The sequence below is a fragment of the Pezoporus wallicus genome, unplaced genomic scaffold (genome assembly GCF_028554395.1).
Source record: "Pezoporus wallicus isolate ANWC-B61680 ecotype Strahan unplaced genomic scaffold, APGP_CSIRO_Pwel_v1 contig_2372, whole genome shotgun sequence".
Taxonomy (NCBI): domain Eukaryota; kingdom Metazoa; phylum Chordata; class Aves; order Psittaciformes; family Psittacidae; genus Pezoporus; species Pezoporus wallicus.
The window spans coordinates 919,547-946,050 of NW_026635198.1; the positions used below are offsets into that span (position 1 = coordinate 919,547).

General features: G+C 39.9%; 1 protein-coding gene across 1 annotated transcript in view; it reads left to right on the forward strand.

Annotated features, from left to right (window-relative positions):
• The window catches only part of CD99 (CD99 molecule (Xg blood group)), a 39,082-nt gene extending 13,981 nt beyond the window's left edge, over positions 1-25,101 (forward strand). The window contains exons 3-5 of the mRNA XM_057411965.1: positions 20,902-21,012; positions 21,850-21,906; positions 23,213-25,101. Of these exons, the coding sequence (XP_057267948.1) occupies positions 20,902-21,012; positions 21,850-21,906; positions 23,213-23,238 (194 nt within the window). The 3' untranslated portion in view covers positions 23,239-25,101. The remainder of the gene's footprint in view (positions 1-20,901; positions 21,013-21,849; positions 21,907-23,212) is intronic.
• Positions 25,102-26,504: the final 1,403 nt, after the last annotated feature.

Genomic DNA, 26,504 nt, shown 5'->3' on the forward strand with positions numbered 1-26,504 from the left:
CACGTGCTGGTGTTGCTGAAGAGAAGGACACAATTTACTTGCCACGCTTCTTCAGACACACTGGTTCATCGTTCATACTTTCCATGTATGTTATATTATTCCACAGATCACACCGTGGCATCTCATACTGCTTGGTTGGTTGCTTGCGCTATGGCTTCCTGAGGCAAGTCTAAACTGTGTTCTCCGCCTCAGTACATAAGCAGCAGTTCTGTGGACCTGCCTGACTAAAAATAACTCTTTTGTGCTCACACCCTTAATCTATTCTGGCAAGTTGAGCTAACTGGTCATCCTGATTGTTATGTTTCTCAGATTGCCTTTGAATTTCAGATACGCATTAGCACTCTGTTCAAGTAGATGTTTCTCTGAGTAGCTGTTATATTACTTTCTGTTCTTCTTCTGCTGAAAGTGGCTTTCCTCACTGCTGCTGGTTATCATGATTCCAATCTTTGAACCATTTCTGCACCGCTTTAGTGATCACTCAGGAGTCTGAGTATATGCATATGTGGGGCCAGCAGTGCTCCTGAGCATGTTCCAAGGTGACTCTGAAGGCTGTTACTTCTGTGAATTGATGGCAGCTTCTTGTCCCTTTGCAGGTGGTACCTTTCCCTGTGGAGGGCCTCCAAGCTGCTTGGAGCCACATTTGCTGCTGTGATTTTACAGGGTCCACTAGTAAACAAACTGGTTATTTTCAGCATATAACTGATCATATGATGGGGCATTTTATAGCCAGAGGAGTCTTCATATTGTTGATTTGCTGCCCATGGGCCAATCATTCAAATTGGGAAAAATAAAGATTACCTGTTTCCCATTTCTTAGTACAGCTTTGAGAGTTTTTCTGCTAATTAATAAATAAACAAACATTGCAGTGGGAAAATTCTCTAGAGAGATGCTGCTTTAAAGTTTTGTGGATGATGCCATGGCAGATGGTAGGGCTGTTTCCACCCCTTGCAATAGCCAGTTCCGGACATGGCATGCTATTCCAGGTGAACACAATTGGAGTCTTGCTTCTCCATCCAGAGGGATTGAAAAGAGTTTGCAACATCAGCTGTAGCATTTATAATGTTACTGCTGTAGCATTTATAATGTTAATCAGCTGTAACAGGTATATTTTTTTTGCTTCTGGCTCATGCAAGAGCTGCAGCACGCGTGGAACTACAGTTGCTAATGCAGCAGCTGCAGCATTCAAATCTCTGATGTCTGTTTTTAACTGCCATTCTCCAGTATGGAGAACTTCCTTCTGGATGGGCCAAACAGGACTATTGTAAGGTAAATGTGTTTGAGAGCCCCACTCCCCTTGTTTTTCTGGCAATCAGTTGCTAATTTCTTTTTAAATATCACCATCAGTTCAGTACCTTTTCAGCAAATTGTTTGTGTTGCTAATGGAAGAACTACTGGGTCTATCTATGTACATGCAACATTATTGGAGTCAGTAAGAGTCCTGTAGCTGGTTCCCTCCTGTACAAAGTACATTGCCTGTACCAAAAGCCCAGTGCTTCTCAGCCTCATATGTCTGTCTACATTACTCAAGAAAGTAAAGCCCTAGGAGGGCAGGGGTAGTAGGATTGGTGGCAACAGGTAGGGGCTACCAGTCTTGTAGCCTCAAGCTGAGGCTCCCTTCAACTAGAGGAAGACGTGTTTTCCCCAGTTACTCTGGGAATAGCTACTTATTCATCACTGCTGCACAAGGGCAGTAAGGTGCCCTGAGCACCAGTATCTGTTAGGGCATGATGTAGATGGGGCCAGCTGGTGCCTGGCCACCTTACCCAGACAACCCAACAAATTTGGTTATCTGCACCTGCTGCCAGAGTAGCAGCAGACATCCCCCCAGTGCAGTGAATTCAGATTTATGGTCAGAACAGTGGTACAGAGGCTGGGGCAGGAAAAGGCAGTGGTTGAACCGAGCTCCAGCTCTGCCCTGTGCTCAGAACACTGGCAATGCTGCATCTCTGGAGGGCCTTCCGTTTGATTCATACACTCCTTTTCCATTCAGCAGCATCCACAAGTCCCAGCGTCTATGACAGGGGCATGCAGAATTGCTATTCTTTCCAGGCATTTTTTCTCAAGATTTACCATACTGACATTACTGGTATTATTCCTGGCCTTGCTGTTAATCCCACTGCATGCTCCCTCCAGGATGGTACCATAGTAGGCCCTTCCTTGGTCAACAGGGATCCTGCCATGTTATCAGCCCCCCGCTACCTAGATGCTGTGAGTTATTCCCAATAGAGAGAACCAGTGTTAACAGCTTGTGTGTCTTGCTCTTTGCCTATTTGTCTGTATTTTATCAGCTGACGGAGGTGTCTGTGCACCTTGCAAAAATACATTGTGTCAGAAACAGCACTGAGTCAGTGTTTCTGCAGACTTGGGACCAACGCTTCAAAAGATAGTGTTTGGAAGGTTGCTTGCTATCATAAAAACTAGTTTTAGTTTGTGTTTTCATATTAAAAAAAAAAAACAACCACCAAAAGTCTTGCTTTGTTTGTATGCTTGTAAATTCTAGTCTGGGAAAGATTTCGCTACTTGCTGCAGGAAAGCACATTTTTCACTTCATGGGAATAAAAATTACTGCAGCGATATTCATCACAAACTCCTTTTAAACTGGTTTAGTCTCTGAATTTGATGTGACTGGGGAGCCCAGAAGAATAGGATCCAGAAGATTTTCTACAAAGAGCTTCAAAAAGTCGTAAGGCACATTCCTGTGACAGTCCAAGAGCTTAGTTCTTTGTGGCATCAGGCCTGTTTACAATAATTTTTCTATATATATATAACAGGTTGTTTTTTAAAAAATGTAGAACAGTTCCTCTAAAATACATGATTAAAATGTCAAATGCAGGAATCATTCTAACATATTTTGGGGAAAAGATCATTTTGGAGGAAAACATTTACATTTTAAGTCAGGTCTGCTAACACAGCATCGTTGGATGTTTAATAATTGCAGTTGGTTTCTTTCATAGGTATTTCAGTCACCTGTGATGAGTGCACATACTATAAACATGTAAGAAATGGCATCTTTAACTGTACTTCTGAAAGGAAAAGCTTTTGACTGAGACAGCTGGTAACTAACTGCAGATGTTATTTCTGCTCTATTTTCTTGATAGATTGAGTCCTGCAAAACTCCAGTTGAATCTCATTTCTTCAGAATTTTTCATGAGAAATGTTACTGATTTCTTGATGTGTGTAAAGTATCCACAAAGCACATTTCGCTTTGAGCCAAAGAATTTTAATCTTGGTAAAATCAAACTTGTTTTATTTTTTTAGGATAGCAGTTGTACTTTCATCAGATAAATGTTATGACTCAGGATACAAGTTAATCTTTACATGAAATAGAAGTTCTTTTTTGATTAAACACCCATCGATTTCATTGGTAAAAATCCTATTTTATTTATAAAACTGTCTTTATATGCTTTTTTTCCTTAACCACATAAAATATTGCTTCCATCTTTTCTGTTTGTGAAGAAGTCCAATACTCTGAAGGAAAAAGTAAGTGAAAAATTAGTTAAATTGTGATATTTCCAGGACAGCAAATTCTGCAAGTCTGGTTATACTTTGAAATATTGGTAGTATTACTTGTTTTGTTACTGCCAGAAAGAGACTACCTTCTAAATCTTCTGTCTTCCAGTATCTGAAGGAGGCTTATAAGGATGCTGGGGAGGGACTCTTCATTAGGGACTGTAGTGATAGGACAAGGGGTAACGGGTTAAAACTTAAACAGGGGAAGTTTAGATTGGATATAAGGAAGAAGTTCTTTACTGTAAGGGTGGTGAGGCACTGGGATGGGTTGCCCAAGGAACTTGTGAATGCTCTTCATCCCTGGTGGTGTTCAAGGCCAGGTTGGACAAAGCCTTGGGTGATACGGTTTAGTGTGGAGTGTCCCTGCCCATGGCAGGGGGGTTGGAACTAGATGATCTTAAGGTCCTTTCCAACCCTAACTATTCTATGATTCTTCTATCTGGAAAAAAACGGAGTTACACTTGTTTGTTCCCTGTGATTTGGAGGAAAACATGGAATTTTTGTGAAGTGATAGTAGTAGCATGATGTGGTGAATTAAAAATAAGTGGGGCAAATGTGCTGGGTAGCGTACAGTTTTTATTAGAGCTGATGCTATTGTTGGACAAAACAAACCACTCTGGAGTCACGCAAGTTGTTATTAAATTTAGAAACAAGAAGTTTCAGGGTAAGGTTCGGGGGAAGGGTTTGGGGAAGCCTGTGTGGAAAGCTTTTGCATAAGGCTATCTTCTTCTGTATTTCTATCTTTACCTCAATCTACTGTTTCTTCCCTCACCTTCAGCTGTTCATGCCTGTCTGTATTCCCTCTTTGATGCCAGGAATCTCTGCCTGCCTCTATGATTCTTAGTATATCCTGAATGCCAGGCATTTTGCAGCTGAATCCCTAATACAGTAGTTTCTTCACCATTCCCTGCCCTCTCCCTCCCTGAATGTTGCAAATGGTTATACAGGCATCATCTCTGCAGATCAGATCTGCCCCTTCTTGTCTTGGTGAGGTTTGCAATCTGATTTTCAATATCCTCCCCCTTCTCTCAAAAACTTCCAAGCTTTCCTTTTTGGTGTTTTGGGCTCTGTAAAGGCCAGCTCTTTACTTTGCTAACTACGGAGAGATGTTGACTTTTTTCCCCCAAAACCTCAGGGAAGACCTGTGATTGTGCCTGTAGCAAGCTGGTAGCTTCTCTGCATCCAGACCTATTTGACTCTGTCTCCTTCTTCCTCTTTCCCACCCACAGCTTTTTCTACTCCCTTCCCTTGTGTGTTGCCATTGCATCTTTGTCCCTGGCCTCTACTGCCAATCCTGTACCCAAGCACAGTTTCCTTCAGCTTGCAATTCTTATCTGACCTGAGGACAATTTTTCCATCCGCTCCACGCTTTCCTGTGGTGGTGTGCAAAACAAGTAAATTTATACTGCAGATTAAAGTCTGGTATGTGTAATAGCTGCCTGCAAGTGATTACCCTGGAATATAAAATCCAGTTTGTGTTAGAAGGTGATAAAGAATCAGAGTGGAGGTGGTGAAACTATTTCTTAGGGTGGACATGGAGAATTCTTGATAAAAGTTTTTGTCTAAATCTAGCAGAAGTATTTTCACAAGATGCACTTGAACTAGAAATGCTTATGATTTCACTGTGAACTCATTCCAGATGTTTTACTGAGTGCCTAAACACATTGGAACTACGAAGAACATTGCTTTGGTACTGAAGGGAAGATTTATTTACTTCCTCAAGTAACAATAATGAAGGATGGGCATCTGACAAAACCTGTGCCACATTTCTGGCTTGCCGTATGTGGCTGTCAGTTGAATTCCAGCTAATCTATTCAGGTTTTTTATCTGTCCTGTTTGGGTAACTAAAACTAGTCACATTGACTTGGGTGCATGCAGCATCTCTGGGTGCATGGCTGTCCTTCAGAAATATTTTTTTTTAGGTGCTAATTTTGTGTACATGATGCAAAGTTAATTGAAGTATCAAAAATAAGCCTTTTCTTGCAGTGTTCCACATCGCCTGGAGAAGCAGGCTGCTGTCACATCGCACATCCTGTGGCTGAAGCTAGCCTGCACATTTCCAAACCAGTACTGGTGTGGGGCAGTGGACCGTGAGCTGCAAAGTGCTGGCTCACTGAATTGTTATTTAATACCACTCTGTCTCAGTTAATCACTTAATAGTAAATATAAGTAGGAAGAAAAGTGTCACTGGTGCCACTGAAACATGTCAGTGTTTGAAATTTGAGCAGAACAATAGGTTTTGTTACACAGTGAGTTGATTACTGCCAGAACTGATTTGATCTGAGAGCAGTGGATTAAAATACGAGTTGAACCATTGCAAACCACTGTACTGGGTCTGGTTTCCTCTACCACCCCCTTCCCCACAGGAAACCGTCATTGTAAAACCCAAATTCTTCCTCTTTCTTTCAGTAAAAGCTGTAGTAGCTACTTTTAAGTATGCGGATTGAAAAGGCTGAAAAAATCATTTTGGCCATAGCTGAAGAAGCTGTGATGAAGAAGAGTCTAGAAAAGCAAAGTCAATTTTACTGTTCAGTTAATGTTTCTGACTAGATTATGGATTTTGTTTGGATTTTGCTATTAGTGTACAAACCGATAAACTGGTAAGATTTCTGTTGAGGAAGGTAAAAGAAACAGGCCATGAAGTGAGTTGTCAGCTTACAGCTATCAGCAGACATAAAACAATTCTGCTTACTAAGAACCATTGTTTTGGTGTACTGCTGTAAAAAATAAGAGTAGTCTTCACCTAGTGCATAATGCAGTTGTATATCTCAACTGAATTTTATTTTGAAGAAGGAATTTCTAAATGGAAGGCCATGTTTCATTTACTTGTTCATAATAAATTATAATTGAAATTCTTTTTCCTTGATCAAAGTGAGAATTATTTACCGCTCCTAACTGCTGAGGTTTTGGGCTTTTACTTCACTCTTTACCAGATCGCAAATCTTGGTTTCCTAAAGCTTCCTTCTTCCTTGTGCTGACATTTCTTCATCTTGTGCCGAATCTTTCATCTAGTGCAGACCTCCCTAGCCTTTCTGCAGCCGAGCCTCACTGCTGCACTTTCCTATTCGTTCGAGCCCCCTCTGAGACTGCTCTTTCTTCCGTCCCTCCTTGTCCAATCCAAGAGGCTGCCAGAGGCACAGAGTGTGAGCAAATACGGGTACAGACAAACCAAAATGCTGATGTTTCCTGACCATTTGGTGAGTAGGAAAGCCTCCAGTCTATCATCTTACACACATTATTGCTGTGTAAAGTGTTTTACTGACTTGGGATGAGTAGAAAAAACACTCAACTCTTGAAGTCGTGGCTTCAGATCACACAATTGCCCTGAAAACACTCTTTTTTTTCACACAAGCCTGGGCAGAGTGCTGAACTGTACAAATGCACATACAGGTTTTCAGGAGAAAGGGAGGTGAATGTTGTTATTTGAATAGAAGTATAGATAAACTTCTGGTGATAAAATAGTATTAAGTTATGTGTTGTCAGTTTTACTTTCAGGAGAACCAGTGGTTTTATAAAATTACACAATACTGAAGAGTTTGCAGCCTGCTTGGCTAAAACAGTTTTCTTAAATTTGAGACTAATCTCTTGATTAACCACCATTCTAGTCTTTCCAGTGTATGGTGCTGGCTGCAGTTTGGGTTGTTATCCCGCTGTGGTTTAATGGTCATGAAACTGTTCATGAAGGTGAGAACACTGAGTGTTCAATGGGGCTTGAATACATGCCCCTTCCCAACCCCACCTCTGATGTCCGTCTTAGTGCCATGAGTGTGTATATTGCTCCACAGTTCTCAAACTGTAGTTTTGCCTGCTTGTTGTTGTGCCCGCTGTTTTGAAGTACATGCTTCAGAGCAAGAGGTTTCATGGATGTCAGTCAACTGTGGAAAGGTTGGTGCCAAGAACTGCTGAAGCTGTTAGGAGACCTAAGTGCAGAAATCCTTAAGAAGTAGTAAGGTTCCTTGACTTTGGAAGAGAGAAGTGCTGACATACTGATTGACCTTATGAAAATCTGCAACTAGCCCATGCCAACTGAGACTAGCATGCAAAATGAAGAATTGTAAGGGTAAATATTCACGTGCATGAGGTGTCCTAATTAAATTAGGGAACCCTGAATGTGTTTTCACAGAGGGTTCTTGTAGCCTTCAACCTTTCAAGTACAATGTGATTTGACTAGTCACTAATACCCACACTACTGTTTACAATTGTAGTAAAACTTTGCAAAACGCCTATGTTTCTGTAGCATTCTTGCTGCTTGTCTATTGATCCAAATGTTTTTGGAGTTAGTCTTGCTACAGTTACTTATCTATGGTGCCAGTTGATGCTGGGAGGGTTTCAAAGAGGTGTTAGAGAGGCTGGGATGCTGGTATTTACTTGGTTGTACAGGTGTATCTTTTATCCTTAAAAAAGGAATCTTTCGTCCCTTACAGACAGCTGTAAGCTTCCAAGAAATAAAGTCCTTATTTACAGAACCAACCTGTCCTTTCGTTTCTTTTACTTAAGCATAAACAGCACCAAAGTCTTCAGTAAAACTCCACTACCTCATTGCATTGTAGTGTATAATGTGAACTAATCTGTTGACAAAGTTAATACACTTCCATACTGTAAAGACTGATTGATAAAATAGTTAGGGAAGAGACCTTTCATAACAAGAGTAAATGTGAACCTTGAGGTAATAGTGCACCAGGTTTTGGAAATTTAGGCTATGTGAGTAGCAGCTGCAAGGCTTGTCAGCCTTGTAGAAGCTTAAAATCTTATATGTTGAGCAGCTTAAATTTTGAAACTATAGATTGTGAGAAACATTTACATAAAGGATTTGGGTTTCTTAGGCTTATAAAAAAAAAAAACCCAACAAACTACTAACATTTCTCACCCTAAGACAGTTTCAGAAGTGGCTGAATAAAAAAGCAGGTGCACAGTGCCTGCTTGATCTGGGTGAGATCTGAGAACAGGGTTTCTTGAGGATGCCTCAGAGCTCCTGGTCCAACCCTGGCATGGGTTTCTCAAGAGGCAGTGGTGGAGAGCAGAAGTGTCTTGGCCCATTGTGCCTGCTCCAGGAGCCTCCCTGGGAGACTGGCAATTGCACTGGCACCTGAGATGTGGGAAGAGGGGCAGGGGGTCCTCCTTGCCTGTCCCAGGAGCAGAAGGACAGGGCTGCCTTCTGCAGGTGCTCTGTTGATGCAGGAGAAGGCAGTGGCAACAGTGGCCCCAGGGGTGATGTTGACATGAAATAACTTCATGTTTAACGCACACTGATGTCTTTGTGGTTTAGGGCTGCTATGAGGAAAAGTACCAACAACTTGAGACCAGTTATCTAGAGTGTAAATTTCAGCACTTGCAGATGTAAGGACCAGTATGCAGGCTTTAAATAACAAAAAGATAGGCAATAAACTAGACACCTGCAGCCTTCATCAAGGGTATGGTGCATATAAATGCAGACAAGACTCTGCTTCTGTCTGCCAGTTGTATTGTGCCTTAGTCACTGAATTTACGCAAAAGGAAACTTAGTATTTTCTTTCCAGAAAGTACTTTATTGAAACATTCACTAATTTTAGTAATGCATTTATGCTTGGTAAGGCCAAGTACTTAGGTGAAACAGCAGTAAGTATAGTATATGACATTTGCAGTCTCAAAGTGTGGTCAGGCCCTTCTGCAGTTACAGGAAGAAGAAGTGAGTGACAATAAAATGAGTATGTCCAGTATCTTTTCATTTGTTGCCATCTGGATTCAGCAACTTTATTATATTTTGCAAAACCCTTTTTCTCTCTTCCCATTTTCTATCCCAGTGCCCCCAAAACTTAATCTTGTAATTTCTTGAAACAGGTGCTGTCCTGTCACCCAAATGTTGTTCTTACAGCTTTTGTTAGTGTAGCTTATGTTTCCCCTTACAGATACCATGAGACAAAGCAGTGCATTTCAGTTCTTATCTTTAAAAAGAATTGCAGAGAGACAGAGTGATTTATTGTATTTGTAGTTATATGAATTTTGTAACACAAGGAATTTAGCCCAGTGACTAGATTCGGTCACATAACCACAGGGCACTGAGGCTGGAGGAAACCTCTGGAGACCTTTCAGTCCCAACCCCTGTGCCAGTAGGGTCAGCCACTGAAGATTGCCCCGGACAATGGTCAGTGGGGTTTTGAGTATATTGAATATATTGAATGCAATCTGCAAGAAACAACTTTCCCTTGAAGCACAGAAAATACTTCAGCTTTTCCCAAGCTGCTGTTAGTGCTTTGGAAGCTCTTTTAAGCTTAAAGAGTCGCTCTGGAACCTGTGGCTTGCCATTTGACATTGGTTTACCACTGAGGGTTGTCACCAGAAGAGAACCATCAAGCATCTGAACCACTGCTTGGAGGAAAAGTGGTCACATTGGTTATGGATGTGCAGAATTACAAACTGTATGAAAACAAACAGACTGTGGTAGACAGCTCATCACTGGGCAGGTTGAGATTAAGATGCCAAATACTTGCTTTCATCTTCACTACTTGATTTAAAGGACTCACAGGAGTTCTTAGTCCTTCTGTAATTGTTTAGTTTTCTTTTACCCCTTCTCATTTCTGGAAAAACAGCTCAGTATTTGGCAGGATTGTTGCCATCATACTAATTCTCTAGTTTCATGGTTGACTGTTCTTTATGCTTCCTGATGATTTAGAGCTATTCATTCTGTTGTTTCATTCCTATATTAAATCCTCCCAGGAAAAGTCAACTTATTGCAAATGTTCAAGCCCCATTGTTTTTTCCTACTTTCTGTAGCTCAAAAGGGCAACCAAAGTTTTCCAGTGCATGAGAAACTTTTAGACAAGTGAAATTCCCCAAACTGTACTTAAAAATGTGGTTTTTTTTTTCTTTCTGCCACAGTAAATGGCTTGTTTTACTGTTTTCTCTTAAAAAACCCTCATGTGACTGCAATTATTTATTTGGAGGAAGGAACAGTTAGTAATTCAAATATTAAAATAAATTACAGTTAGTCTAAGAACCATTTTCTAGCAGTCACATCAGAAAAAGATTAGGCTACATAAGGATTTGGGCCTATAAGGATGCTGGGGAGGGACTCTTCGTTAAGGACTGTAGTGATAGGACACGGGGTAACGGGTTAAAACTCAAACAGGAGGAAGTTCTTTAAGGGTGGTGAGGCACTGGAATGGGTTACCCAGGGAAGCTGTGAATGCTCCATCCCTGGTGGTGTTCAAGGACAGGTTGGACAAAGCCTTGGGTGATACGGTTTAGTGTGAGGTTTCAATCCCATGACAGAGGGGTTGAAACTAGATGATCTTAAGGTCCTTTCCAACCCTAACTATTCTATGATTCTGTGATTCTACGTAATTGCCTGCTTTTTCCATGCTGTATTTTCAAGATTGATGCAAATAAAGTAACTTTTCAGAGAAGGAGCTTTTGTTTGACTGTACAAAAAATAAATTATATTTATGAGGATAGTCTAATGCACCTTTTTGAAGAGGAAATAAATCTTTATTGGTTGCAGCAGAGGCTCAGCTGACTTTATTCCCATCAGATTACATTAGTGAACGCTCCAGATGTGCAGAAAGCAGACACTCTCCAGATGTAAAAAAAAATTATCATTGTTTTTTGACTGATTTAAAGTTGTATTTTTGTTTAGGGTCATACTTAGGTAGGAAGGAGCTTTGTTTTCTAAGCAGAACTTTGTGCAAAGCTTTTACTTTTCTCTTGCTCAGCAGAGAAACTACACTTGAGAAGCAGCATTGATAGGTAGGTCCTTACAGGAGGAACAGGGTTTGAAACCAAGTGTGGGTTGTCTCTTAATTTCATGAGACTCCAGGCAGGGCTAATTACAAACTGCTGCTTGGCAGTGGGAGTAAACATCCCATCTGCGTTCCCTGATGCAGAGGCAGCTTGCAAACCTCTGCCTCGGCTGAGAGGAAGAATACAGTTTTAAGTGCGTTCTTCCACTTGCAGTGAGGAGTTTTCAGGTTCCAGCTTCTCCAGTTAAGACCTTAGAAAGGCAGAGCGGTATGGCAAGCCAGGTCACCTTTCTCACAGTTTTTTGTTACTACTTGTCTCCTGTTGGTTTTGCCTGCTTAGGACATTTTGGAAAATGATTGTCAGAATGTAAGCTGATCAGTAGAAGTCTTTTATTGGAGATGACTAATGCTGATGGGGCAAAACCTGGATTGAAATAAAGTGCTGGTAAACTTAAAAAGCAATTGTAAGGGATACAATGGCTTTGCTCTGTTTAAAGTGTTTCATGAACAAGTGTGTTTGCCTTCCTGTATTTTCTGTTAGGGCTAGGTGATGATTATTTCTGTTCATGTTTCTAGTCTCCCAAGGGAAAGAAGTACAAGACACAGGAATATAAAATCCAGTTTTCGTGCTGGAAGGAGCATGTGGACAATGGTTTTAGTCATTTGGTATAGTTTTAAGAAGTCCCACAGGCAGTTGGACTCAATGATCTTTATGGGTGCTTTCTAACTCAAGATATTCTATGATTCTGTCATTCAAAGTTAGTTGGCCACTGACAGAATGGCGGGTAACATCCAGCAGCGGGCTGACCACTGTCGTCCGGTCCCTATACCTGTCGCTGGAAGACCAACTGCAGCATGCAGGCTCTATGGCACTCTGTGGTGACCAGGGCATTGGGAAGAGAGAAGAGCACCAGTATTTTTAGAAGAACAAAATCCAAGCAATCTGCTGCTCAAGTCGGAAAGTTACGTTTGTGGTGATGCATCACAAGTCTTCTCTCTTGGTGTGTTGCCATACACATGACTAATGGAGGAACTTTCCAAAGCTCATCTCTTCTTTTGCAGTGGAATGTAACTATGACTTATACATTAGCAGAAAGTATCTGAGAGTGGTAAGGGGTCTTTGCAAAGGACTCCTATTTGCACGGTTACTTGACTCTCTTGGATACTCTCTAGCTCATCAGCTTTCAAAAGCTTACGTGTTTGAAGAGCCTGATGCTGCATGCTTGTAAAACAGAATGGTGGTTTCAGAGTACTGAGTAATTCCAGTCACTACAGAATTATTATTTTTTAAAATTAACTCTCAAGTTTGCTTATTGCTGTCTCAAAGCATGTCCTGTATGAGAAGGGTAGTCAGCAGTCTTCCTAAATTACTTCTTCATGAATATCATGGAGAAGTAAAGGAAAACAATCCCTTACTGCAACATCACTGAATGCATACTTTTTTACGCTGGTTTCCCCCTTTTTAGGGAAACTTCTGCAGCTGGAACCATTCAGAGTTCTCAGACTAAGTTTCATGGTGTCTGTGGGGGACTTTTCACGTAGCCTCTTTCCTGGTCCAGGTAAAACTTCGGCTGCACCAAAGCGTAAAGTTGCATATATGTGCCTCTGTTTTGGTCTGCCACTGCTAAAAAGTAGTAGTACTCTAGAGATATACCTACCAGTGTAACTTTCATTGACTTAGTAATACATCTCTAACTTTGAAACAGGTGTTGGTGGTCCATCCTCTGGTTGCTACTCAGGTAGAGTGTATTGAGGAGCGTGCATCTTCAACAGTCTTCCTGCTGCCTTAGAGTTAGACTAGCAAAATACCTGATCAGATCCTGTCTTAAGCATTCCTCCCTGGAAGGCTGTGGCCTGAGAGATGTATGTACTTGGGAAAACAAACAAACCAGAATTCAGGTTTGAGGAGCGACTATGCAAATACCTGTTTAAATTTCTCTTGAGTGTTTTGACCTTTTTTGTCTGTTAATATGAAGATTTTATAGTGTAGTATAAAAAAAAGTGATAATTTCAGAGTTAACAGATTTGGTTCTTCACAACAGGTAGTTTTACTGAGCGTTTTAAGATTGTATTGCAAGGAGATGTAGGCTTCAGATAAACAGCCTGCAAATATTTTTGCATTCTGTGAAACAGTTTTAACTGAGCTAAGTATCCAAAAGAGCTTGTTTTTCCCCCTGGAGCACAGAACACCAAGTAAAATATCTTCTTGCATTCTGTCCAAGATCCGTACTTAATGACTTTATCTAGGAGGTTCTAAATACACTTTGCTTGTGCACTGCAATAAAGACATGAATTACCCCTCTTTCCATGAATGGGCCTGTCACAGTCCAGGTTGTGCTGCCTCCCTACTTGGCTCTGGGGCAAGGTGGTACTCAGGTCAAATGTTACAGTATGGGAATTGCTGCTTAGATTTCAGAGCTCAGTTTCTGCTGTGGCAGTTCATTTGGCCAGACTGAAGACAAGCTGGAAGGATGCTTTCAGGAAACTGCAAGCTTGCCTTTGATTATATATATTTTTTTTAATTCCAGTTGTTATTCTTTGCTTCCATATTAAAAAACAACAACAACAACAACAAAAGCCCATTAAAAAAAATGTTTCTTGCATTTCCTCTCTGGAGAAAAAAAAAGAAAAAAAAAGGCATTATTAGTGCAGTTATCTGAGAAGAAAGACAGATTTCAATTTTGACCTCAGTTGAGATGAAAGATGTCACCAAGTATATGAACATCCATCATTCTTGGTGCTAGACTTGTGATTTGTCTTTGTCTTAATTTGCCTTGTCATGTAAGCAGAAAAGGAACACTATGCTTGTGGTTTGGTTTTTGAGGTTGTTATTCCTCTCTTCAGACTTTGCAGTAGTGAGTTCTGGTTCCTCTTCTGTAGCTACATTCTTAAGGAAAAGCCAGGCGCATCAATGCTTTATGCATTTATCTTCTGAATTAAGGTAGCTCTGCCTGGAGTTAAGTTTTCCTCTGGCTGTCTTGATGCTCATTAGGTAAAAAAGTCTTGGAGCTTCTTTGGGGCTGGAGTGGTGTTTTTGTATGTCTTTTTTTCTTCAATAGCTGGCATCTACTTTCATGCCTTTTTCCATACTTCCGTGACAGCAGGAATGATAAACTATCAGAAATATCCCAAGCAGTTGTTTTAGCTGTCCATTTACCTGACAGGCCTCTGCTGCTGAGATCACACTACTATATTTATGCTGCAAAACCAGTTTGTATCATGAATATATTGAATTAATGTGTTTGCAGTTGGCTGAGTAAGCAGTAGTACCTCTAGCAACTGACCTAATACAGCAAGAGAGAATGTTCTTTTCCTGAGGGCCAAAAATGAAGCTTAATCTGCCTGCAGTGGAGAGCTCATAGCTGCATTTAGTGGCCTTTTAGGAAATTGATGATTCTGCTCAAGATCATCTGTGCTAAAAACTTCACCACCTTCATATTGTTAGCCTTTGTTAAGGGAAAAGATAAGTCTTACAAACCCATGAAAATTATTTTTAATGCCAAGGTATTAAATTCATTACCTGACCTATACTTTTCACACTGGGCTTTGTGCTCCAAGGCTGCCCTTCACACTCGAGTCTTGTAAGTTCTTGTGAATTGGAGCTGTGCCCTTACTCATTTTGTGGTTCAATGGAAAGAATATGCTGTGGATAGCATTAAAAGCATGCAGTAGCAGTGGCAAGAATAAAGGATTAAGTGCATTATATTGACTGTAGGAATATGTGTTCCGGCCCTCCAGATACTTTCTAAAGAGACAATTTTTAGTACTTTTTTTCCCTGAAGGGATGTGTGGATAGTGGTCTCTTTCTAGAGAAATTGAGAAGAATGTCTGTCTTCAGCCCTGACTCAAAATGTTCTTCTAGTCTGATGCAGGAAGCAGAAAACATTCCTCAAGATAGATCAGAAACATGTTTATGACTGTAATAAGTGTTGGTTTTGAGTGAGAAAAAACTGTTCATACTGTTGCTTTCATCTTCTACAGGCAGTTTGATGACTTCAGCTTAGAAGATGCATTTGGTAATCCCGTGAAGTCTAGTGTGGTTGTACATACTAATTTGAAAGTCTGAATATTTAGATTTAGGGGCACACAGAATTGTGGTATTTCTATTGAAAAAAAAGCAGCTCCCTAATAGTAAAGGTATTTCTGCATTTTTGAGTCTTCTCCTAGTGCTTTCACAAATTCACTTTGTGATTTCACAAGCTTAAAGGCCCTATGAGAATACCTTCTGTTGGCTTTCAATCTGTATATTTTGAGCTTGCTCTGACATGGCCCTTGACGTGTACCATGGTCACCGCAAGCAGCACCTAGTTTGAGAGATAATGTCTGGTAACTGTGTAGTGTTCCTCTGTGGGTCACTGTTGAATAAGCATGCCATTATATTCTTGGTGAAAACATTGTGAGGTGCATTTTGTGTTAAAATAGTCTAAAGTAGTCCAGTTTTTAAATTGCATTTAAAACTTTCCTTCTTTCTTTGTAGAGGATTTCAGTTTGGAACACGCTCTTGAGCCTGGTAAGTATGTTTTTCTGGATACTGCTCAGTACTTGGTACAGTGTCTGTCTGTACTTTATTACCTAAACATAATAATGGCACTAAGTTGATTGAGGCAACAGACGTCAGTACTTGGTACAGTGTCTGTCTGTACTTTATTACCTAAACATAATAATGGCACTAAGTTGATTGAGGTAACAGACCATAGATAAAAATAATTGCAATCTAGGTGTGTTTATTTACCTTAATTTTTAAGGGTCTGGATCACCATACAGAAATGTATGTACTTCTCAGCCAAGTCCTGCTTGTTTCATTGCTGTGTCTTCACTAGATGGCACTAATTGCATAAACTATTACTTATGGAAGTAGTTTTTAAATCTGAAGTAGTCTCTTCCTTTCCAGGAAGTAATTTTAGTAGCACAAGGAAACTTTACAGTATGAGGAAAATTACTCTTTCTAATGTGCTTTAACTCTACAGTGTGGGAAGCAGTAGAGACAGAAGTGTTGTCACTCAGCCAGTAAAAAGGTGTATCCAGTTAGGCAGATAATACACAGCTTTTCAAGTACCATCAGTAGACCTGTTGCAATATAGACAGCTTTCCTAACACAGGGCATATATTTGTAGGACAGTAGCACTGTTTGGTGCTGTGTTTGACTTAGCCTTTTGAAGTTTTGTCTCTTAAAGCTGTCAGTTTTCAACCATTGTCATTTTTGAAAACAGTTGGCTAACTGAGAAACAATTGGCTGAATGAATCAGATGGTTCAGATAAGTGAAGAGGGGAGAATTTTTTATAGGATGGCAGGCCTAAGTTGGGGTCTTAGAACTGTGCTGTACGGGTGCCTGCCGCTTAGAGTATGCAGAGAGCCTAAGAAGACGCAATCTGACTTGTGCCTGGAGCTGGGAGGAGGCAAGACCATGCAATGTCAAGGAGAAGTAGCACACAGAAGAAATGGGCTGCTAGATTGGTTCAGCTGTTGGTGAAAACCCAGTTCTAGAAACGCACTCTTGGTGTGTCATTTGATGTAGGCAACAGTCTGTAGCCAAACCATACAGCAATAATTACTAAGCTCTCTTATCCTATTTTGTGGCAAGCTAAATGAAATGTCATTGTGGAGACTATATTTCTACTGCTTTATGTATATCTTTCTTAAAATTATTGAATTTTTATTTTTACTTAAATGAGGTACCAAGCTCTATTATTGGTTAAAATCTGGTAGTTTTAAAAGAGGAAACAGCCAGGTAATCTGTACCTGGTAGAAAAATATAAAGACGTTTACCATTTGAAATCAGATGTGCAAACTGAAATGCTGCATAACACTTAGTGGGTTCTTCTGTATGTGTTCAGTTATAGCAAGGGTCTGACACACAGGATAATGCAGCAGAAAAATGTTAATTTCATTAAAGTGAAGTGTTTGACATAAAATAACCAAACAAATACAGCATTGGCTAATGAAAAGAAAGGAAAATTACATGGGGAAGATTTGATGCTACTTTTTAGGTCAGATAGTCTTTCAAGGTTACTATATGCTCTGCATTTTGTCTCTTCACGCTAGTAACTTTGTTCACTTTATTCTAATTCCATTTGACTACAGATGAACCCAAGCCAACTCAACCTGCAAATCCTAAGGACACTGGTAAGACTAACCTAACAGGAATTTCTGAACAGTAGAAAAGTATTTGTTAATCTTTCCTAATCCTTTTCAAGGTTACTGCATTGTAGTCTGCTTTTGATACCTTAATAGTTTGGTTTTTTTTTCTCCATTGTGCATAGGTAACCCCGAGCGAGGTCCACATGTACTTCCTAAAGACTCTGGTAAGGCTTCTAGCACAAACTCCTGAATTGTGACATGGTTTTACTATCTCAGTTTAACTTCTAATAATAACTCCTTGTTAACTGGCTGCTGTGTATGTCAGATGTTGCATTGAATAAACACTGAGGATTGAGGAAAACTTGTCGTGCAAATAAGCTTTGCAGCAGTCTTGAAATGCCATAACAAGCCTGTTGAGTCACTTTCCTTTCACTTAAAAGTGAGATGGTATGGGGAGGTGGAAGGATGGGACAGTGTGTGTGCTTGTGGCAATGCTGTTCTTGGCTGCTTGTGGTGGAGCACCTGTATACTGGGTTGAGTCCTTTCACCTTTAGTAATTGAATCTCTACTAGTCGTGCTAAAAAGTAAGTGGGAACTACCTGTGCTCTGTATTCTTAAAGCATCCAAATTAAAGGTTCAGCTCAGAGTTAAAGGGTTATTTTATTTTTTATTTTTAAGGCTCATTTAAGAAATACAGTTCTTTTGTGTTTGAAAGGGAGGCTTAAAATTCAAGTCCTTCCCTTTCTGTTGTGCTTTAGAGGTCTTCTGTCCTTACCTAACTCGGAGCAAAACATAGATAGATGCATCTGTGATGATGCCATTATCCATGAATATGGTGGTAAAGAGCCCTTTCCTGGAACACAAGTGCTGGTTCTTGTCCCCTCCACTGCTTGATTGATTTGCAGCAGCAAGTTGAATTCAAGTCTTGCGTTCTTCAGTACAGTGCTTCTACCACCCAACTAAAATGGCTGCTGATGCAATTCTTTTAGCTTTGCTGCTTGAAACACAATTGCTCTGCATACACTAACGATTCATTTGGCAATAAAGGGAAGGAGAACTCAGGCCTTATGAGGTAGGGTCTATTGGAAGTGGAGAGGGACTGGTTCAGTGTCCTGCAAAAAATCAGAGGAGGAAATTGCATTTGGATCTTACCGTTGCTGTGCAAATACTGCAGCCACTGGATGGTGGCATGTTAAATTTTTTTCTTTCCCCCTCTAACTACTGTGTTGTACACATTCAAAAGACTGGTTGTGACTTAGAAACCCAGATCTGAAGAAACGCTGACAGCTGCAGCCTTGAAAAGAAATGGTTCTTTCCTGTCCATGGTCTTCCTCTGCTCTAATAGGATAGTCAGACTTGGGCTTTTCCAGTTAAGTAGCTTACAGGGCTTCTTGCTTGCTTAGCCTGAATTGTGCAGTATTACCTGCTCTTGGACACTGATTTCTCTCAGTTGTTCAGGAAATCCAGAGGCAACAGTACTGCTATCAAACTGTATAGTGCTGAGCTGAAGGGAGTTGAGATTGAGAGGGCTTTTGACATGTGAACATACTGATGACTATGACACTGAGTCTCAGACCACCATAAATTCAGCTGAATGAACTAGAGAAAACTTCCATGTGCCTTGAGATGTCTTTTAACTGAACTTCAAACATGTAAGATGATACTATTTTTACTTTTTATAGACTTTAAAGATTCAGATCTATATGATGGCAGTTTACCAAAAGGAGGAGGTGGTGATAGCGGCCACAATGGTAAGATTGTAGGTTGTGCTTCATATTGATCCTGTAACTACTTGAGCTTTTGATAAAAGCTTGCTTGCAAGCTGGTTAACATTGTCCAATTTGTAATACCTTTGGTTCTGGTTTCTGAAAGTTAAGAGTATACCTTCCAGTTCAAAAGCAATGTGTTCTGCTTTTGCCAAAACCCCACAGATAATTAAATGGTAGAACTGGTCTAGAGGTAAAACCTTCAATGATTTTTACTGTTATGCTAAGAAATAAGGGGTTTAAAAGTGGGATGTGAATGTGGTACTTATTTCAAAATTCACTGTGAATATAGTTCTTAAAGGAATCCAGGTGTTACTTGCAGATCTTCTGTGAGATATTCTCAGTTTCTTTTAGTTCTTGTGGTTAGGAAGCCCAGGTGTGGGCCAAAAGAGGGTCTGTCTTGTGTTCTCAAGGATTTTTTCTGTCCCACAGGACGAAATGATCCTTAGACTTCCAAGTGATGTAAGGTATATTTACTCTGAGCAGTATAAAACCATTTCATATCTTACCAAACTCTTTCTTCAGTAATCTGCCATGTCTGATTGTTACCATAGAGCTCAGTATACAGATGGTCACTGGGACCAAGCTGCAGTAATGGTCATCGTTAGGATGAGGTTGCTCATCCTAACACATCCCAGTGTGCATTACTGCAACTTTAGTGTCTCCAGATCAGAGTTAGCTTAAGTATCTTGATGTGGTGTTGAGATGTGCCACTGGTTACTGACTTCTTCAGAGAGTTGTCCTAGAGATTACTGATGCTAATTTTTTTGGAAGCTTTCACCTCCCAGGGTTTCTTTGTAAAAACTGGAAGGGGCAGGAAGTGTCTGTTGAGACTTGTGTGGTGTTTTCATTTGCCAAGGTTGCACTTTCAGTGGTATGAGTTGCACGATGGCAAACAAGGGTAGTATTTACAGAAATTCTGTCTTCTTTGCTAAGAGACTTGTAAAGGTGTTTAGTAAATGAGGCTGGGATTTTAGGGGAAGATAGTTGATTCCATGGAAATACAGTTGAATGCTTCCCCAAAATTATATGCTGTTCCTGTCCACTGAGTGTTCTGTGGTGGTGGGCAAGTTGATTAAGCCACATTTCACAGATGTGCTCCGCTCATTTAGTAGAAGCACAGAGTAACCAAGCCTGAAGTTGGCTCGAGCTGTGCTTTGAAAATAGAAAGCCAGAGTTTAGCACTGTTTGGATATAATAGATGGTTTGTAATTTTGCATAATTAATTGACAAAAAGATTGTCAGTGATGCTGTGACTGTTCTTTATACATGTAAAATCTAACCCTTTTTTTTCATTTTCACAGAACGAAAGGGCCCAAGTCCAAATAATGGTGAAGAAGCTGAGGGTAAATGCAGAAATTTATGTGTATGCATGTCTGAAGCTTTTTTCCTGGGGTTTTCTATATTGCTAATATTCTGCTAGAACGATCAGTGCTGGTATTGTGTTTTATCTTAAAATCGTGTGTGACATCTAGGATTCTTACTTTCAAGCTCTTTCATAATTCTTTAAAAGTCTCTATGTTGCAAATGATTCACAGGTGTTAAGGTCTCAGAGATGCTGGTACAGTGATTGCATGCATAGTAGGCTATGAATAGGTAGCTTTTTCAATTAATGGAACTTAAAACAGGCATGCTTAAGTTGCTTAACAATAGGCATTGCTAAGTAATCTATGATTATAAAATTACGATTCACTTTTCAGTATTCACAAACTGTGATTACTATGGTTTAATGTAATAATTTCAGTTTATTGTTTTTTTGGAAGTGTTCACAGGGTTTACTTCGATTCTGAAAATATATACAATATATATGTTTTGGTTTGATTTCTTATAGGTTCTCAGGGAGCAATAGCTGGAATTGTAAGTGCTGTGGTTGCAACTGTAATTGGAGCAGTATCTAGTTTCATTGCTTACCAAAAGAAGAAACTCTGTTTCAAACAAAGCGGTAAGAATTCTAAATTAGATTTGTTTTCTACTGTCTGAAGAGGTACAGTTTTGTATTTAGATGGGAGCTAGAAATTGGTCTTATACATAAGGTAGTTTAATAGCATGGTCAGTTGGTGTTCACAGGGAGTAACCTCTCTTACCGGTCATCTAAAGCAGGGTGTCAGAAGAATGCCTTGCCCAAAATTGAGACTTCCAGAAGCAGACAGACTTTAGGCTCTGCATTTCTTAAAATGAAACTACTTCATGCTAAATAGTAAGCAGGAGAGACTGCAAGAAAACATTTCTTTAAGAAAAAATGAGTGGAGGCTGGGGATTAGAGACTATTTTAATGCTGAAAAAATACTTTGTCGTTTCTAACTCTGTAAATCTTGTCTTTGTGTTTTCACAAGGTACTTGCTTACGTATCAGTTTTCTGACAACTACCTGGGTGTTCATTTCCATATGATTCTTCCTTCTGCAGTCATCTGTTGCTTGCTGTCTGCTTCCTTTCCACCAAAATAAGATATAACTTGGATCAGGGAACTTTGGGAGTACTGTGGGGCAGAAACTTTGGTTTTGTCCATTTTAATCTGTCTGACTGGCTGGTGAAGGGTGATGATAGAGCAATCATCCAGCCAGTCACTGCAGTTTTGTAATTTGGGAAGTTTGGAAACATCTACCATGCATGTTAAAATTAACTAAAATGCAGGCGACACAGAGGCAGCTCAACTGCCATCAGTAGCTCAGTTTCTTGTGTGCTATTTCTTCTCTCAAATTATTTCTATTAATTATTTCTCTTAATCAACAACTTGAAAGATAAGAGAATTTGAATGCTAAACATCTGCTTGTTTCCCAGCAGATGAAGAGAATGTGAATATGGAAAGCCATCGGGGAGCACAATCTGAGCCACCTGGTAAGCTCCTGTAGTGTTATCCGTAACTGCAGATAACTGGCAGGTGCATTACTCATGTGTGTTGCATCTGTTGGAATCGGACACCACCATTTTTGATTGCAAGTCCATATCGAACTCTTCAAGAATGTGTATTAAAAATGTTAATAGTGTTTGGGCAGAGGTGAAACTACATTGGAGGCAAGGAGGACTGAACTTAGTAGCATCTTCTTGTAACTGGAACATTCTTCTGTGGTCTTAATCTAAATCCCATGGAACTAGTTCTGTTTTTTTATAACAAAAAAATAAATAAATGACACCTTATTTCTCTCAGGTAATTCATCAGTTTGCTAAAAAATCCTATCTGGTTCATAATCCTCTTTATGAACGTTTTTTCTTTAAGCTATTAAATATATAAAACTCATGGGGAAGATGTTTTCTTGTGACTGGTTATAGAAGTCAGGACGGGAGTTAAACGGATATCCGCAATTCAGCTAAGCATTAGTGAAGCAAGCAGTGCTGTTGAAAGACCTCTGCCACAGGCAGCTAACATATGATTTGCAGCTCAGAGATGCAAAAATTTGGCTAAGGTTCACCAGAACTCAGATGTGAAACACATCAAATGATGCATACTTTAACTGATAAAGTCAAAGTTGGGATGTTACCATGAATGATTACTCCTGCCTATATATTGATGTCATGTTACATCCCAAATTTCATACCTCTGTTATATTTTGCAAGCAAGCATGAGCATGTTTTGAACCAAGAAACTGGGCGACCATGGTCAGCATGGTGCTACTCCTGATCTGAGTTCTGGGACTTAGCAGTCATTGGCTTTGCTTTTGGTGATAGAGTGTTGATGTACCTACATGGCTTCTAGTTAGAAGCAGTCTTGCATTGAGCCACGTCAGATGGCGTGGCAGAAGAGGTTTGCATTTTTAACATTTTATGTAGGCTTGTCTTTGACTTCCTGAAAATGAAGTGACTCAGCCTAGCACCTATGTTCAGTAACCCACTTTTTCTATCAGTTACGCAGACTGTATTCCATTTAGTTTTTTGCCTCTGCAAAACACTGCATGTTAGGTTATGCTGCAAGTGTAGATAGCTGCACTCTAGCAGGATGTGGTTATTTGAGTAAGAAATCTGGGTTGTAATATCCCTTGGTATGCAGGGTACTGGCTTCACAGCATCAAGCCTCTGCTTACCTGAATTTATCCCCCAGTTTCAAATGCCTGCTCAAAAAATCTGTTGTCCACATACACTGTTACATAGTAATGCATAACTTACAATGACATAGTGTGCTAATCTTGAGTTGTTTCTCACTTTTTAGTTCAGCGCACACTTTTGGAGAACTGAAATAAAGAAAACATGATGAAGAAACATCATTGAAACTGGACAGAGAGCCTGCATTCTGCCTGGGGAAAAAAAAGGAAACAAAAAAAAAAAGCATACCATTAACAGCAGAGCCTGAAGTTGCATGAGAAAATAGTTCTTGTTTGAAACATCTCTGGGAGTTTGCCTTAGACCTGAGCACTTCTGTATGGTTAGCCCTGTGAAGCATTGTTGCACACCAATATATGGCCTTAATGACAGGAGTGTAGAAGTATGTTGTGCCTGTACATTCTTTACTCCTGTGACAAATGGGTGTGTCTAAAGTGCATTCAGTGTTTTTAACTTTTCCATACATCTCCAAAAGAAAAAGAGGCAAGTAGTGTTTTGTTAACGCCATTGCTTTCAGGCAGTGTGCAAATAGTTTTTTTAATATCCTGTACACAGTGAGTGTACCAGCCAAACAACCTGGCATATGTTGTGGGCACCTTGAAAGCAAATGGCTCACTGTGTAGGATAATGAATCTGGGTGTGGGTGCTGCTGATTCAATCCATGTAACTGCCTGGGTCACCCACTAGAGAAGGAAGAGATACTTGTTCTAGAGCATCCAAGAGACAAAGATTCAGTTTTGTTTTTGGTTTTCTGTTGTTGTTGTTGCATCTGTCTGGTACAGATTCAGAACACTCAAACTAGTGCACAGAGACCCTTCATTCTTTCTGGCTCTTCCTGCTTAGCAACTACTGAGCCGATCAGATGTGGAAAAGCCTGATCTGCAAATCAGAACCATAATTGGATTTTGTACATCTGGTGAGATTGGTGTTTGGTAGTTGTCTAAACAGTTATAGATGAAGCATTAGGGGGTGGGGATTGACATCTTCAGGCTTCCATAACCAAAAATTTAACAGAAAATGATGTTGAATTCAGAAGGCTTGTCATACACCCTAAAAAGACAGAAACAGTGCTACAGTTCAAAAGTGCTGAAACGCAAGACTGACCAGAACAACCCAGCCTCACTCCACAAGTATCCATTGAACAACATAAATAGCATATATGTGAAGGATGCTTTTGGACTTGTGAAGGATTGCCATCAGGACCTATGACTGCATCCTCACCTGAAAGCACTAGTGGCCTTTGCTCTCGAAAGCCACAGGAAGGTTTCAAAGATCTGTGGAAACATGGAAAACTGCAACTCATAACAGTTAAAGGACTGAGTCTGGACTAGTAACTAGTTCTGTCTGGAAGGTGTAGTCTGACCAGTTCTGTTGGCTTGCATTCTAATTGTTTCCAATTTTTGTGCAGTTTTACAATATGTGTCTTACTAATGTGCTTCAGCCTCCTGGCCAAAGGGTTCTACAGAAAGATGACATTTCACAGAACATCTTAGAAGTCATGAATTTGGGTATTAAACATGTAAATGTATCTGTGCATTCAAATATGAATGTATGCCAAGAATAATTCATTTAAGAATTTCTTGTACATGTTTCTTAGCTTGCAAGAAAGCTTTACACAGATCTTAGTATTTTGTTATGGAATTAATTTGTAAACCTCTTTTTCCTTACTTCTGCTTTTAGGATAAAAGAACTAAAACCTTTAAGTGTGTGTTTGAGGGTGGAAAAATGATTTTTATATAAACATTTGATCTATGTAAATACAAAGAAATGAAATGTACTGCTTACCTACATGAATAAACAGGTATCTCATATCAATGCCAAGTATAGAGAAAACAGAAATAAGCCAGTGTTCATTAGGGATAAAATGGTGGGCTCACACTAGCTTTCAGCTAACCAGACTCTTGAATCCTTCTTCAGCTTTTGCAAGCCTGAAATTACTTATTAAAACCTCCTATCAACGTTGTGATTTTTCTAAAAATAAATCTATAAAAAAGAAAATGTTTATGTATTTTCTTTTGTAGTAACTCTAGAAATAAAAACTAACCCCCCTCCTTCTGCACGCGCTTCTACACAGTCTGCAGAGCTGTTTCTCTCTTCTTTCTCTGGGTGCAGTTGCTGTTATGCAGCACCTTTTCCCCCTTCTGAAATACATTATCCAAGAGTGCTACTAGCATCACTGATGGGCTCAGTCTTGGCCAGCAGTGTGTCCCTCTTAGAGCCAGCTGATGTTCGCTGTATTGGACACACGGGAAACTTCTGGCAGCTTCTCATGGAAACCACCCGCCTAGCCTCTCCATTACCCAAACATGGCCATGCAAACCCAGTGCAAAAGAAAAGGTTAAAGAGAAAGTTCAGGCTGAAAATTTTTGAGTTTCTGTTTCTTATTTGTGGATAAAATGTTCACTTAGTTATCAGGGTAGTCTTTGGTACACTGCTATTTGCCTTACTACCCATTGAAACTGTGATCTGTGCCTTCCTAACTCAACTGCTCTTGCATAGCTTATCTAACCTTCCTAATTCATTATTTCTCACATTCATTTGGTCAAGAAAAATTATCAATTAACAATTATTCATCACTCTACTGAAGTATTTTTATGGTAACGCCCCACAGATAAGCTGTTGTCCATCACGGCCTTAATAGGCTGTCAGTAGCACTCAGGTCCCAGTTTGGGAATTAAGGTTCCAGATTCCAGTGCAGGTCTAGATCAGGCCATGCAGTGGCATGAAAAAATACTGTCCTTTCTAGGCTGAAAGTACAAGTTCACTCTTGTGAGGTACTTTCACCATTAATCTGAGTTCAAATGGATGGCAACAAAGAGCCCAGTCCTGTCCCTGTAGCACACCCTCTTCAGTTCTGTTTTTTACTCCAGTTTTCCTCCACTGAGGAGCAATTGCCTTCAGTAACAGGAGGAGGGAAAAAAAATCAAAGCAGGATCTTCTAATAGAATATCATGTCACTTTAGTATCTGCTGTGGTGGCAGTTTAGTTCATCCTGAACAGCAGTGAAAAGGACTGCTTGAAAAATGTTTTGATGGTTTTCAAATGTGATGTCCCTGTCAAATACTTATCCAAACTTACCCAAATTAATTCACTGGGCTGTGGAAATGAAAGCAGGCAATTCTTAAGCATAAGATTTTGCAGCTTTTTCCTGTAGCTCCTATTCATGCTCATTCTGATGTCTATGCCAAATTCTAAATGCTAAAGAAAACTATTTAGTGCACTCAGCATTCAGTGTACCTTGCGCTGAATTGTGCTCCCAGTTGTGCATTTTGGGGTTTTTCTTGCTAGTTATTTTAGGCCAACATCTAAACTGTACTATTCTTTGAGTATTCTCCACCTGACAAGATTATGAAACAAACCCTAACCTTTTCATAAACTGAAAAGAATTTCTCCTTGCTCTT